This window comes from Charadrius vociferus, unplaced genomic scaffold (genome assembly GCF_000708025.1).
Source record: "Charadrius vociferus isolate BGI_N301 unplaced genomic scaffold, ASM70802v2 scaffold528, whole genome shotgun sequence".
NCBI classification, from domain to species: domain Eukaryota; kingdom Metazoa; phylum Chordata; class Aves; order Charadriiformes; family Charadriidae; genus Charadrius; species Charadrius vociferus.
Genome location: NW_009649559.1, coordinates 694,622 through 711,122, shown reverse-complemented (window position 1 = coordinate 711,122; position 16,501 = coordinate 694,622). Strand labels below are relative to the sequence as shown.

The 16,501-nt window shown below is 42.6% G+C and overlaps 1 protein-coding gene across 1 annotated transcript in view; it reads left to right on the top strand.

Moving 5' to 3' along the window:
• The window catches only part of PALM2 (paralemmin 2), a gene marked incomplete at its 5' end in the record, with an annotated part of 81,612 nt that overhangs the window by 10,055 nt on the left and 55,056 nt on the right, over nt 1-16,501 (top strand). The window contains one exon of the mRNA XM_009890027.1: nt 6,993-7,123. Within this exon, the coding sequence (XP_009888329.1) occupies nt 6,993-7,123 (131 nt within the window). The remainder of the gene's footprint in view (nt 1-6,992; nt 7,124-16,501) is intronic.

Sequence of the window (16,501 nt, the reverse complement as noted above, 5' to 3'; positions counted from 1 at the left end):
TTCAATGAGCAGATTGTCTTGGAGGCACCAGAAAAAATTTTGAGCAGCTCTGAAACAAAACCTGAGGACCAGTGATCCTGAGCTCGGGGGTCTGCTGCAGTAAGGATTTTACGAAAAGGGAATAATCAGGCAAGTGACACGGTGGCCTGTACCTGTGTGGCTGAGAAAAAACTTTAGAAGAGGTTAAGCCGTCCGCCTCTGATGGCTGGTCACAAAAGGTCATCAATTACAGTGAGCAGGTCTTAACATGCTTGAAAAAAGTTAGTTAATGTGTTTTAATGTTCTGTGAGATGAATACACATTAACTGACTGCTGGAAAACATTTGTGACTCTTGGTCTAAATGTAGGCTGCTTAAAAAAATTTTTTCAGACATTGTTTCCTTAGGATATTTCTAATAAATATTTTGTTCATTTCTTGAACAAAGAAGAACAACAAATTTGCAGTTCTTCAGGATAATATTTAATCTGCGTTACAAACGTGCTGTTTGGTCTTGGGCTGGCTAAACTCTACCAGCTAACATACTGTTTTTTGTCAAATTATGCCTATGTTAGCTATGACATTGTGATTCAAGTCAAAACTACAATCAAGCTGTTTTTCAGCAGGACTTAATTCCCTAATCTGGGCAATGCTTGAGCCATATCCGTGTGTCATGCAGATATGCTGCTCAGGCTAGAACAAGTGTCTTTAGCTGTCTGGAAAGGCAACAGAAATTTTTGCTGCTACGCAAAACCAGATCATACCAGCAAGCTGGAAATGGCTGCTTGTTCTGTTCTAGCACTAGTCGTGCAGTACAAGGCCACATCCATCTTGCAGCAGAGCAAAGTGAAATCTCTTGTGTTTGCTAAGGACCACAGCTCTTTTTCTTTCTGCACACAGGCTTTTTCGCACTGAAACCCCGCATAGCAAAACTCTGCAACAGTCTGGGCAAAGAGTCAGACTGTTCTGTTCCCCTACCAGAAAATGAAGTACTACAGCATCATGCAGGAATACATTTTGAGGAGCTGCTTATTTCGAGATGGACCTACCCGTCATACTGCTTATGTCTACAGCCCTTCTCTGCATTTGCATCTTTATTCATGAGTGGTTAAGGGCATCTAACATTAACGTGCCTGCTCACACTACAGTCAGGCAAACAATCTTTTTTTTTTTTTTTTCCTGTTTTTTGGAAGGCAAGGGAAGGTCTGCTGGCAAAGGAACAAATCTGTCTATAATCTCAGTACACGTCCCAGTAACCTCTTTGCTAATGCTGGCAATTGTGCTCCACACCAGCAGGTCAGAGCCAGCCCTGCCGGGTAACCTGCACTAGCTGGGTTAGGGCCAGCTGGATGGCAGGGAAAGCTGCCTAAAAATATGGCAAGCAAGAGATGCAGTGTTTGGAGCAGCCACGGGAACAGGGTAGAAGGGAAAAGGGAGGAATCCCAGAGGAGTTTTAGTGGCGGTCACTCTTGCACTTGTGTTCCTTGCAAACCCAGTTTTGTCGACCCAGGCACTTTGTCTCCAGGAAGCCCTCCTGTTCATGGCTGATCCACTGGCTGATAAAGCTGCCGTCCCTGGGCAGGGGGCTCCAGGTAGCTGCCGAACACCAAAGCCAGGCTCATCGCTACTTCCAGAGCTCCAGATCTGCCTGGAAAACTCAGCCTTTTTGTACCAAGGGAGCTTTCTGAAATCCAAAGAGCAAATCTAATACGCAGCCAATTATGCTAGCATCCTAATGGGGGTGTTTGGGGCTAATATCTCACTCTCACACTGCCAGGTGAAGGAAGAGGTTTATTGCACTCTTTTAGTGGCGCTGGTTATATACAGATTTGAGAATATGAGGAACCAACATCCTGCATTCACCTTTTCTCCAGGACAGAAATACTGAATGCATGTAAGGAGAAAATAATTTCATAATAATAAATAATTCCCGCTCTAAATTGTTAATGTCTGGTGATCTTCAAACCTCAAAACCCAATGACTCTTGGCAAAACTTCAATTTGGCAAAGATTTCAGTAAGAGTGCTTTTGATGTAGCACTACTGATTTCAGTGGAATTACACCAGGGATCATTATTGCCCATTTTGCACGGTACAGAAGAGCATCATTACCCTGAATAGTCCACGTCCGGTAGTGTTTCTCAAGAGCAGGCACATTTTACTGGAGGAGGCTTCTTGGGTCAACTTTTGACCTTTGTTTCTTCTCAGGATCATCAGCTTCCTTGAAAATTACTCAGCAGCCAGAGGAGTGCTCCACTTTAGCAAGCACTGCTCTCAAGGAGAGATAGCACCGATTGCCCCTCTAACCACTTGTAAATATGAAAAAAAAAAAAAAATGCTTGAAGAAACTACCTCAAAAGGTAGCAGCACAGCAGGAACTGGCTTTTATATTGTTATAAAGAGTCAAATGGCAAATCTGGCAAACGCATCTGGGCCTCGGGTTAAGACACTGCCACACTCCATGTGGGACTGTAAATGTGTTATTCTTTATGAGCAATGTTTATGGAAGTAGGTCCAAAATCAGCAAGACTGATGGGTAGAATTAATCACCTTTCACAAGCAGGGGGTCCAGAGGTGGCATGTAATGGACATAACGGTATATGAGAATGGTGCTAAAAAGATTTACTTGCTATAATAAAATGTTCCCTAATACTTAAAGTTTTGATGCAACGTTGAAGTAAAATGTAGCATTGGAAGTAAGGATTTTCTTTTCAATACAATACTAATTCTACAGTGTGCACTTGAGGGACTATGCATTATTTCCTTGCTACTGCTAAATGTAAACAACTTAAAGCCCTTGGGCTTTACTGTCCTAAAGCATGAAACTGGAATAAATAGCATGTAAGGGAGCTGTGCACCACATTTGTGGCCATCACTGTATCTACTGCATTCAAACATTTTGGCATAATTTCTTTCTGTCCTGTCCAACATCTGTTCACTTATTTCTGTCTTCATCATGATCTGTTCACAGAATCATGACCTGGTTTCCTTTTCCTTTTTTTGCATGGTGCAGAAAACTCACTCTGCTCTCCTACAGTTGAACAAAATAAACGTGGAGCTGCCAGTTATCTCTGCAATCTCACTTGTGTGCAGAGAAACCGAATCACCTGAGAGCGGTGGTGACCTAGAGCATCACAAGCCCAATGCCCTTTCCACTTCAGTAACAGAGAGCCTTTTTAATGACATGATCTAATTTCTGCTGAAGGATTTAGCCCTGAAGAAATTGTACTCTTGCAGTAAATGAAGGAATACTTATACTAAACTGTGCATAGCATAGTTGTTGTTGTACCAGTGAAATGACGCCTTCTGAAAGTACAGCATATTCACATTCCAGTACTGGAATGAGCTGTACAAATAGCTATATTTTTACAATAATATATCTGGTCACTCTTGGAGCCCTCTATCATTTTGACAGTGTCTAATCATACAGCACAACTCTGGTGCATAAAGAAGTTCCAAGATGCAGGAGAGAGTTAAAACTCGTAACAGACAATGAAAGAGGAGCAATGCTGAAATACTAGCTTGTGGCCATATTTATCACAGACTTAAGTAAAGCAAATGCACAACATTGTAAAGCAGGGATAACTCGTACAGCTAGCTATTTTGGGCTCCATCCTCATGCAAGCATTCTCCTTTCGTCAGGTTTGAGAAACACTCCCTGTTCTTCCTGGGATAAGATTTTGCAAGATTTTTTCAAGAAGCATAACCCAAATTTTGTAGCTGTGGAGGACAGATGGCAGTGAACCGTCTTTTGTTTCCAAGCCACATCTGGCTCTGGTTTGCATCTGGCTGGACTGCCGCGATGCTGACTGCCTCGCTGAACTGTCTCATACCCAGGAGCTGTGCCCAATCACTCAGCTCAGGACCCAAGCACCCACCTCCCTGTTGCGCCCTACCCACCCTTGGTCTCATCATGTGTGCCAAGCCTTCCCCTCATGTTTCTGATGAAAACACCCTGGGAAAGATTTACTCAAAGGAGGTGAGAGATTATTCCACCCTTACCCACTGCCTCAGCACTGCGTCAGTTGTCTGGCAGGGGAGAAAATGTTTCCAGGTCAGCCAGACAGTTGTGCACAGTCCCCTGACGTGTGCCTGCCTGTTTGCCTATTGTATTTGCAGTGGGTGTATAAATATATGTAACCTCAACAGCTTGGCAAATAGAAACTCTGAATTTTAAGAAATGCTTCTTATAAATGTTTCCATTTCTCAGAATCTTCTTGTCTGGATCCCTCAGCGTAGTATTTAACGAATGCCTTAATTTTCATCTTAAAAAGGAGAGACAGAAACATCAAAGCTACCAGCTTTCCTGTTTTAGATAAAATATGCTGACATTTCACCCAAGAGGAAGGATTTTTAGTAGATCATAGCATTCTTGTCTCTAAATATGTCTTTTAAAAAATCCCATTGATGCTTTCCAGTTTCAAATTCATGCTATTAATAGGTCAAAAAAGAGGCTTCTGGGAGAAAGCAATCATGTGATTTTGTAGCTTAAATGTTTCACATAAACAAAGACCAAAATGAAAGCTGCACAAGATAACTTATTTTTGGTGTACAGCAGTTGTACTGAAGGGGCTGGCTTCTCCCTATCAAAGCATCAGTATAGAGGTCGTGTAAAAGCACATTGAAAAAAGCCTGGATTTCATCTGTCCTCCTGTAGCAAATTAAGAGTGACTGTTAACTGAATGTCTTCAGTGCTGTCCAAGTAGCGCTTTGCCAAAGCCTTTATTAGGACTGCTGGAGCCATATCAAAAACAGGTTTAAAACAGAGAAGGCTGCCTTCATCTTTAGAGTTTGGTCTTTAGAAACTTGGGGGTTTTTTTCCAACTGAGTATCACTCAGGATTTCAGCTTCAAGACCACAGCTGAGTATGACACCTGTAGCAACATAGTTCCACATGCAACTGACCACATTTCTTTTTAAGAAAAGCCAGCCATTTTCTAAAGAGCAAACATCCTTCATGCTGCTTCGCGCTGGATGTAGCCCAGCAGGTACCCACTGAGCTGTGCTACTGAGACCTCTTAAATGCCAAAGCACAGGTTGTTAAATACTTAGCACCTCAGGACCCGTAGATCCATCTTTGACTGTCTCACTTTGTTTCTTGGTACATGTGATGACTTGGTAGTCCTCTCCTGAGGGAACATTTCAACAGCACATTGGGCCTGAATGAGCTGATGAAACTTCTGGGCAGTAATCAGCTGGCTTGAACAGAAAAGCAAAGGTCCCACAGAGAAATCTCACTACCAGCCCACGAAACGCAGCAGGAAGCACTAGCAGATGACAGAGGCAGCAAAAGGAGCAAACGGAAAAACATTCAAATGCAGAAATGCAGCAAAATGCAGAAACTGTGGCTGGAGATAGCCATCCCTAGTGTTTTGTGAACTAACACCTTGGAGGCTATGAGCAAAGCTGAGTTGAGCAGGGTAAGGTATTTTTCCAGCATCAGCAGGTCTAACTGTTGAACATGACTGCATCATACGAGAGCACGAGACCTTTTCTGTCATGCATGAGTACGAATTCATAGTGAAATCACTTAAAACCCACCTAGAACTCCTGGTGCACAGCACAGCTAAAGTCAGTGAAAGCTGGATTCATCTATGAAGTCTAATTCGCTTGTGTGTTTTGTACTGCTTTCTGTCTGCTGCCTTATTAAAATCCAATTGCCTGATGTGAAATAGGCCATGGAGTGACAAGAATAGTTTGTGCATAGATACTATATCTATATATACACTCAAAAACTAACAAGTAAGCCTTGTCTGTCATGTCAAAAATCTTTCTATTTTGGGCTGCGTTTGAAGCCTGCTTTTGGTGGTGAATGTTTTTCCGTTATACATAGTTTTCACAAGTCGGGTTCCATTCCTGCAATGAACGTGGCATTGAAAAGGCTGATCCTGCAGGTTTGGGCAGCCTCTGAAACTCAGTTTCTTTGAACTGATGATTTCCTTATTAGCTCCTCTTTGCTGGAGAGGATACAGACTCTCACAGCTGGTTCCTTGAATGAGCATTGCGAATCACTTTGCAAATTCAAAACCAAGACTCCCCTTTTCTGGTCAATGCAAGGGGCTAGTTCGGTTGATCCTTTGGCTGACCTTTTTTTCCACCAGCTCCATTTCTTTCTTGCCAAGGGGTAAAGTCCTTCATGGCTTTGGGCTCCTGATTTTCCCTTTCGCAGGGTGCTTGTCCTGTCTGCCAGCTGATCTGTCACAACCCTCTGGCAGGATATGGGCCAAACAAGATACACAGACTGATGTGCTGCTTAAAGCGTTGCTTGCAACCAGTGCATCTCCACTGGTGAACTCCCCTGGGTGAGCTGCAGCTGGATTAGACAGTGGCCAGGTGATGTTGTAGCCATGTTTCTGGTGTAGAAAGCAAAGCAAAACTACATGGAGTAATTCTATTGGGTGTAAGCTACTGCTGCTCTCCATGACAGTGTTGCTGTATCCTGGGATATCCATGGTTTCTGGAAGACTTTTTGTTCATTTGTTTTGAGTAGTGTCTGGCTAGGAGGTGATGTGTGTGTGTGTGTGAAGGTATAATGCATCTCTCTGTCTGTATGTATGCCTGTAAATGTATGGAGACACATCCATGGTGTGAATCAAAAATAACATCTTTTATTAATTTAATAGCAGACTGATTTTATCCTTCATGAAGCACATTACATTTAGAACATGTCCTTCCAGGACATGCCTTATCATTCACAAGAGATCCACGATTTCAGTTCTTGCAGGACTGGCTAATTTGCAAGGTTTAAACTCTTATTTTTATTAGGAACTAAAAATAACTTCATGTGAAGTCATTGACAGTAAATAAAGTGTACCCTGTAAAACTGACACACCTAAATCTGGAAGACCTGACATCTAGATAAACTGCTCATGGATTGCCTGAAATCGACTGTCTAAATCAGTAATCAGAAATTCAATGGGGACAATCTAAAATTCAGCAACAGAGGCAGCTCCTTCTCAATCTTCAGATGGTTTTTGTTCAGTCTGTTCCTAAGGTTTGGGGTTTTTTACCTTACAGTCAAAAGCTCTTCGGGAAAAATGGCTGCTACAGGGAATTTCTGCTGGCTCTGCAGAAGAGGAAGAAGCCAGAAGGAGGCAGTCAGAAGAGGATGAGCTGAAGGTGAAAAAGCTGGAAGAAAACATACACAGGTAGGGACAGTTTCCCTTTGCTTCTCCTGAGAGCAGTCACTCCCGTTAAGACTAGAGACCTTCCTTGCTTAGGTCCCCATCTCTGGCAGCAGCTGATAGCAGCTGCCCAGGGAAGAGTATGAGGCATGCGCGCATACAACCAAATGTGCCCAATTTGTTTCCTAGATGTCCAAGGTTTGCAAGGTAGAGCCACTGTAGTATCTTTGCATTTAATGGACTTTGACGGCCTTCTCTCACAAGGGAGCTAAAAAGAGGGCTGAGTTCCCCCTTCAGATGCACGGTGTGTGACTCGGTCAACACTCAAGAGATTCTCCACTGCTTTACACCTCCTACAATCAAAAATTGTTCAAAAGAGGGGTGGCACTCTTTTGCGCTCACTGTTTACTGGTGCAAATGACTTTTCGAAATGCAACAGCAGATGCCACCAGCAGATCAAATATCTACTGCTGTCAGAAGTAAGGTTTGGCTGTTAGTTATTTCCTTTTATCAGTCTCCCATTGCAGTCTGAGTTGATGTTTGTCCCCTTTTTTGTGTTTTTGTTTTGCTGCAAAATATGGGCTCTAAAGCTCATAAAGAAAATGCCTTTACCCCTCACAGAAAAAAATCCAGAGCTGCTTCTTCTGCCTTTTAGGCTATGTGGATTTACGTTTTTTTCAGCTGCCAGAAAATTGGCAAAAGTTGGTCAAATTTGGCACCACAGCATTTACAAATGTGTCAGCTGAGGCATATAAGTGTCAGAGAAAAGCAAATAGGACCAACAGTGCAAGGGTTGAAGTATTAGCCTAGCATCTGGTGAACTCAGTTTGCTTTATGCCGCTTTTCTTGTGAAATCTCTTGGAGAAATCACTGCAAATGATTCTTTGGGGATATACACAAGCAAACCCAACCTGAGCTTGAACAACGCTAAATGGCTTCTATGTGGAAGTAACAGATAAGCACGAATATAAGAGTTGTCTCATACTACTGGTCTGTGTCTTGTGATTCCTATTAATTAAAACTCATCTGAGAATGTATATTGTTCTTTCACATCTGTGGTAACATAAGGCAAGAAAGCTTGGTTTATTTTATTTCATGTGCTACCTGATGCTTTACTCCATAAATTAATGCAGTAGATGGAAAGAATACAGGGACTGAACTTCAGAAATACATACTGTAATACATATTTCATCTAGTGCTGAATGCTGCAAGGTGCTAAATGCCCTGACCCCATCAAGCAAAATACATCAGCACGTGCTTAAAATCTGCTGTGTAAGTACCACCATTGAATGCAATAAAACCTGCTTTGCTTAATTAGTTCAAAGCGTAGGATGAAAGCCTGTCTAAAACTTTTGCCTTTCTGGGGTTTTTTTGCTTCCTTAACAGCAGCAATGCAATAAAATCTTTAAATATTTGGAAGTAACAGAGCTCTCTTCTGCTGGGACCACCCATTTGTCAAGTGACAGATCAGCTGCATGGTCCTGAGTTGAGAGGACATTTGTTTGACAGCCTCACTAGCATGCTTAATTTCCCTGTTATCTTTCTAAGGGAACTCCAAAGACAGTAAAAAAGTATTTTAATGTAAATGAGAAAATATTACACCTGAACTGTAGAGAGAAGGCAGTAGAGGTTGAGGTCATTAGTCTAACTACAATTTACATCCATGACAACGTGACACATGCAGAGCCTATCAGGATAGCCTGAGAAGGTAAAGGGTCGTAGAAGAGCTAAGAAGAGGAGAGAAGGTGTCAAGCATGTTATCTGCAGGAGTGAAGTAGAATGAAAGGATTTTTTGCAGCCTGTGCACCACACTTCCCCTCTGCATTCCCAGGAGAGAATCAGAGGGAGGATTTGGGGGGAACTGTTCATCTCTTCATGTTCCCAAGGGCCTGATGATCCTTTGTAAATGCACTATGCGCTGTCCAATGAGACCACTATGAAACAGCCCAAACCCCCTCAATGAGGGCGTTGATGCCAGGGGACTGTATGACCATGGTGCCATGGATCTTATATATTCATTAGAGTCCCACTGCATCGTACGTGCAAGCACAGAGCAGCAGCAACATCAAGACACATGTGACAGAGTCTTGTAGCACACATGTTGGCTTTGTCCCTACTGGAAAATATGCGGGCTTTCTCATTTGCTGTAGGAGCAGGGTGAAGCTTACTCATGAAGGCCAACTCCCAACCTCTGCTGGTAGCCAGCACCCTTGCACCTCTTTTAACAAGGGGGAACATGCCATCATCCCCTTCCTCTTGCAGCAGAGCATCTCATCACCATCTCAGAGAGCACCATTTCTTCTGCTCACAAGGAAGCGCTCAGGAAGGTCCCTTTTTCATACCTCTGAGGTTACCACGGCACAAGAGAAATATCCCTCTTTATTCACAGGCCAGATGTAAACAATAGGTTGGACAAGCCGAGCAAACTGTGACACTTAGAACAGAAAACTGGAGGAGATACTGTTTGAGACCAGACATTAATAAACCAAGATGTGGGCTCATCATTGTCCAGAAGAGGCAAATATCTCTACCTTAGGGAAACAGCGTGGCTAGCTATGGGTTTGTAGATGGTTTTGAAGGCCTTGAACATAACACAAATACTTCAGTTGAGTATTGCTTCTTCTAATTCAATTTTAAGTGACTTTCCCACTAAAAGCAGACATTTTGCAAGATGTACACATGCTTGTAATGTTTATTCTTAAGATAGTGTAACCAGTTCTCCTTTGTGTGGGAGGTGTGTAATTCAACTGGAGAAGCAAAAATGCATGAAGTGCACAGACTGTTGTTTATTTATTAGACTTCCATGTCATCATGATACGAGAAATCACAAGCTTGTAGCTTGCAAGGATATGTGCATACAAGTAAACTTAGACGTGAGTAAGTGCAATGATTTAATGAGATCGCTCATCTGCAAAAGCATTTGGAAGAAGGATGCCTACATTAGTCAGCATTTCTGCACACTTTATGCCAAGAAACTGAAAAAATATCTGCATAACAAAAAGTGAAATGAAGCAGAACAAACAATGCGATAAAAATAATTAAATAATATCATTATGCTGATAATTACCAACAGGAGGACACAGAGGTACAAGATCCACATACAAGTTAAAAAAACAGGCAGTGCAAGATCAAGACAAGGAGCAGCCATATGAATGGTGTAACAGTGGATTACAGACAGAATGATCATTTGATAGTTGGGATCAGTTTAATATGTCTAGAGATTTTGAAATTTATGAACATTAGAAACAGTCTCTTCGTATCCAAGAATGCAAAGTGGAAATAGAATAATAAGCAGAGCTGAAGCAAGTTTGGCCCTGGACTGCCGGCATTGCTGCTTGCCTAACTTGAGTCTTCAGAATAAGACTTATGCTTCCTCACTCAAAAATCCTGATATTGTGTCTTACGTTTCTTTTAAAAAATGGTTGGTCCAGAGGGCTTAACAAGAAGATTGGACCCTTTATTCAACATTCATTGAGTCTTACGTGGGCTGGCAATCTGTCAGTACTGGGAAGGGTGGAAAAGTACTACTGCATTATTCAATGTTTGAAACCCGGCTGCAAGATTGCTGGTGCCACCGTATCAATTGCAGAGCAAAGCCAGACGTGCATTCAGGACATCTCTCAGCACAAACTGTCCTTAGACATAGAGAAGTTTTAAAGCTGTTTTTGTTTTCCATGTTCTCCTAAAGGTCTCAGCTCAGTGTTAGAGGACTGAGTTTCTGAGTTTCTTTCCCATTGTCACACAGTGAGAAAGCGTTCTCCTGTTTTCTGCAACTAGCTTCAATTTGGGGTAAATAATACCAAGGAGTAAAAATGAATGAAAAACATTTCCCTTCCCTTAAACTTATCCTCCAAATCACAGACCTGAAACATATTATTTGGGATAGCATTGATAAAGATGCCCAGTGAACTCCCACAGACATGTTTCTGATAGTGTGTTGTAGGTGAAACAAGCACTGGAATGTGTTGCATGCCTCCCATGGTTATTTTTACCACATGACAGTCTGTTATTTTGCAGAAGTGAATGGAAAGTTGGCATTCGACATCTGGGTATTAACAGGCAGCATTCATAGAGCAGAGCAGCCCACCCACAGCCTGCTGTTCCTTCACAGCATTTGAAAGGTTCCCAAAATTATTTTGTTTTACTAGATTACATTACAGTACGTGCTGGCGGCCTGTGTTTACTACAAAAGGTGAAGAGTTTTCATTGCTCTGAAGCTTTCATGTAGCATGTCAACATGAAATACTCTGTGACAACGTATCTCCTTACTTGATGACAGACACTGGTATGAGAAACAAGGACTGGACTTGTGCTCCTGGGGAAAAGAAACCTACTAAGCTAAATCCTCAGTAAAGTGGCATATCCCTTCAGAAATCAACAGTGCATCTATTCACTTTGGATGAGGAGGTGCATATCAACTGCACAGAGAGAGAGATTATTGCTCTAGCAGAGCAGCCGTTTTGGACACGTGGACCAGCAGACGGCTGAGAGCAGTGGGTGCTAAAAGGATCCCCAAAAAAAGCACACGCAAGAGATACTTGTGGCACTTTGGCACTGTGGCAGCTCTTGGTGGTGAAGCAAGGCAGGACAACAGGCAAGGTGTAAGTGTATCCCCTGTTCTTTACTCAGGGATACTCAGCTGTCAGCACATCCACCTCCTAATATTTGCAAAAGCCCTTTGGGATTGTGGAGTGTTTCACTCTCGTGCATGCTGGTGGTGAACTGCAGCTGTGTCATCTCTAGGAGAAAGCTTTTCCATCATCGTCCAGCATGGAGAGAGAGCCCCAGTGCTAACGGTGGCAGGGGTAGGTCTGTGTTTTCGACCACAGCGTGTGAGCTCTTTCTTGGGACAAGCACCTGTCTTTGCTGGTTGCTGTTGTCCTGCTGATGTGGGCAGGTGGTGAAAACATGCAAAAACTCACTCCCTCCCAGCAGCTCCCATCTCAGAGCGGTGCTGTTCTTCTATACTTTCAAAACCTTGAAAGTATTTTAAATAAGTGTTGAACTGAAAGATGCGTGTGAGTGGCATTGCACAGCTTCCCTCAAAGAAAAGCACTTAACCTGATGGACCAAAAGAGATGTTGAATGTAAGCTTACACAAGAGAGATACCAATAACAGAGGAAGAGAGGTGACACTACGTCCCTTGAGCAAAAGGTGCCTTGGTTGTGTGAGGCTTTCTCTTGTTTTACTGAGCTTGACCTATGTCTGCCTACCAGGTACTAGACTGAAGTCCTAATCTAGGTAGAAGCAGATCCAAAATGGAGTAAAACTTCTCCAAAGCTGACAGAATTGGTTTTTTTCTTCTGCTAGTGCAATTGAATTTTCCAGGTAAATGTTCAGATTTGAATATTGTCAGAGGGATTGGTCTAGGTCCTGATAAGAAAACCCTCACCAAGCTGATCTGACATGCAGAAAAAAATGGTATTAATATACTATCTTACTAATAGACTATGAATGCTTCACATATCTCTGATCTTAGATGGGGTATACGCTGAAAGTTTCTTCTCATTTCAGAGTCCAGCAAATGCATGCTTGTGGTTCAGCTGAGCTTGTCATGGCTGCTGTACCTTTAGCGTTCTCTCTCCTCCCAGTGGCCACTCTTTCATTTCTTTCTAATGCCAAGGTTTGTTTCCTGCCTCTTTTTCCCAGGATAAATACTTAGCATGTCTGGAAACTCTGGATATAATTCAGTCTCCCTTGGGACTGTCACTAATAGTCTGCATGACAGAGGGAGAGAAAGCACGTAAGACAGATGTGAATGCACTCCTTCAAAAGAAGGATCATCTGATGTCTGGTTCTCTGCTAAGATTGATCAATATCAGATCTCATCTGCTGAAGCTCCACAGATTCCAATTTCAGCAACCCCTAAGGACTGTGGTTTCCTAAACAGCACATCCTTCACCTCCCATAAAGCGTTTGCTGGGGTGCATTTCATATGTGATACATTTCTTACAAAAACAGAGACCAAAACAAAACCAGGCAAAAAGCCTCAACAACAGGAAATCTCAGATTTCCAAAGGAACCCTCTCTGCGATGTGATTAGAGAATTCCTCATGACTTGCAGGATGATCTCAGAGAAGCAATGAGTTAAGAGTTGCTGGGTGGCAATGGTTTTAAGTTTTTTACATACAGTGTAATATATTCAGATGTAGCACTTAAAAAAAAAATCAAACAAAAAAAAAACCAAAACCAAACCTTAAGAGTAATAACATAGCTTACCACCTCAGTTCTGAAACTCGACCCATTTAACAGTTGCCTAAATATTGGAGTTCTGGGTTTAGGGGTAGCAATCTCACGGTCTTCCACAATTCCTAGGCATTGCTAGCTTCTAATTATTTAATGGTGTCTATTCATCTTATAAAGTGGGCAAAAGGATTGACTGTTCAATTTGAGCACAGACTCCCTCCACTCCAGCTGTCTGCGCTCCTCAGATATGTGTACCAGATAAGGACCTTGATAAAGACACCCATTTGCCTAATTTGGGAGCAAGATACAGAAGAAATTTCAAAGCCCCATCTCTACATATAAAGGAATTTCTACCTAAAGTCCTTCTGACGCTTCATCCATGTCAGTATGCTACAGACTAAGAGAAGTGTTCCTCAAGAAGAGGCACATAGGCTTAAATTCAGCTCTCAACAGAAGCAAGTTTTCAAGGATACCATCTTTAGGCAAGCTAACACATTGTAAAGTAGCATCAGTTTCTAAATGGATTCAAACCTTTAATACAGTAGGTCACATGCTACAGCCCCTTGTGAAAGGGGCAGTTACCACCTCTGGGCCAGGTTCAGCAAGCAAAGTTGAATATTTCAATCATTGTACCCTTCCAATAACATGGATGTTCTGCACAAGGCTGGGTTTCTGCGACAGATTATCAAGTGCAAACCTTCAGAGCCTTCTTGTCTTTAATATTTCAAAGCGAAAAAATTCACATGACTCTTCATGTGATGCTGTTTGTAAGATGGGGAAATCTCTTCATAAAGCATGCGTTTATCATATGTGTTGAGTCACCACATTCCCTCTGGGTGCAAAGCCATCTAAGATCTTCACACTTCTTTTAAGCCTAGTAGAACTGACAGGGGTTTTCCTGAAGCAGTAAATTGTGATATAGCATAAAGAGTAGGAATTGCTGACTTCATTACATCAGAATCAAATCTTAATCATGGTCCAAAATTGAATTGTTGCCTGAAGTAAAACAAAAATGACTAGTCTCTACTCCTTTCCTTGTTATGCTTATCTTTGCTGGAGTTGGCTGGTTGGTTGGCTTTCCTTGCATGCCGGACCTACCACAGGACAGTCCTGACGAAACACCTCCTTCCACGCAGTTAGTCCATACAGCACTTGGTGGACAGAAAAAACAAAACTGAGAAAGTTCTGTAACAGAAAGATATGTTTGTGTGGAGGTGACACACAAGTGCTTGATTTTGAAAGAAATGACAAACCTGGAGGGTATTTACAAAGAGAAGGCACAGAGTTAGGGAACAGCCTGGGTTGATTTTATTGTGTTGGTGCTTTACAGTGATTATTTACTCTGTCTTCACCTTAAATGCGAGGACTTCCCTCTTCCCTGCCAAACCTCTCTTTGTGTGCTGTATCGGTGTCTGGCAAGGCCAGAACATGCAGTCTACACACACACTCATACACATGTGCTTGCAGAGCCAGGGAAGACACTGCTGTGGTTCTGGTCCTCAGAGCTCCCTTATCCCAAAGGCTCAGGTTCATCCTGTGTAACTGCAGGAGTTTAAATAAGTCACCTACATTTAGCGCATCATCTCCTTTAGCACCCCACGCAGTCAATGAGGACAGAGCATCACCTCCACGGCCTGTGTAAGCCCATCTCTCTCCCTTGAGTACAGGTTAAGTGCCTCAAGTGCAATGGGTGGAATTTAAGCCTTCATGTTACTTCCTGCACAGGCACCCTCCACCGGGCCTCTGGGTGCTACTGTGATGCAAATAGTCATTAATAACCATTAATTCTGTATCTGGTGCATCGTGTGTTTGTTACCCCAGGCCCTGCCCTGTCATTCTTGTCAGTAGTCAGCACTTGCACGTATTTCTGCAGAGCTGGGCTGGCGCTGAGTGGGTAGAGGTACAGTTAGAGGAGAAGCAAGGTGCAGTATCTGGAGCCACCCAGTGGGCATTGCAAGTCTTAGCCACTTTTTAAAAAAAATCTGCAGTCTGAAAAGCACGTCACCTCCCCTGTAAAGGGTTTTTAAACTGCTGCAGTATGGCAGTTTAAGGAAAAAAATCATGCAAATCCCGGCTGGTGGTCCACAGAAGACAAAGAAAGACTGGATGTGCCATCAGGCATCCTGACTGATTCTGAGTAACTGGATCACTGGTGAGATAAAAATTTCCAAAAGGTGTGAAAACATGTTGTAGATTGTAACTGCTCTAGAAGACCTGGCAGAGCAATGCCGTGCTCATGCTGTCCCATGCCCAGGAAAATGTGATTAGTCCTTTGTGTGAAAGATTGTTGAATGATGCCTACTTTGTACTAGAACATTTTTTCTAATGCAACTGCACAAGCCAAGCTTCCCTTTGTGGATTCATTTTTTCACCAGCAAAAAGTATGGACACTTAAATGGAATGAGCTTTACAGGCAGAGGTTATTGTAGCCCTGTATAACCACCTTTTTACTGGAAAACATATGGAAATAAAAAGAGTTTAAAAATAGTCTATCCTCTAGGCAATAAGGACATGTCAGCGGGATAGTCTGAAGTTAGTAACTGGAGAGAGACACAGGGACCAGGTCTTCACATCGTGCATCCCTCTAGACAAGTGGTGCAGAGTGCGTCCCTGGGAATTGCCTCAAGGGGAGAAACCAGCCATGACAGGATGAAGCCCAGGATTACCCCTGGGTTCAACTCTTACCTCTACTACTGATTTCTTGCATGACTTGGAGGAAGGTACTTCAGCAGTTCTGTGACATCTCCTGTTCCACTGTTCATTTGTATCTTTCCCACACTTTTAGCATAATATGAGCCAAGATCTTTGGTATGGGAATTGATTCTCGCTGTACAGAGGGGACCTCACTAGTGCCACTTAGATATCCTGAGCGAGTTTTCTTTCTTCAGAATTCTTCACGTTCTTCTCTTATTTTGCAGTGGCAAGACAAATAAGAAATAGATGCTCATTAGCACAAATGATGAATGCATCTAGAGGAAGCAGGAAAGTACAGCCTTTCGCTGAACAAAGTGATTCACCCTGTGACTGGACTTGTGCTTCTTGCTAACACTGTAAATCTGGCTATTGGTTGTCACACCGCTCTTATGTTTCAGCATGATTTGAAAGGAGAAAAGCAACATAGTGTTTGGGTGGTGTGTGCAAGTTATGGTGGAAAATTTATGCTTTAGCTCTCTGATATGGAAAACACAGAGACAGGCAAGTCTAAAAGGTTCAGC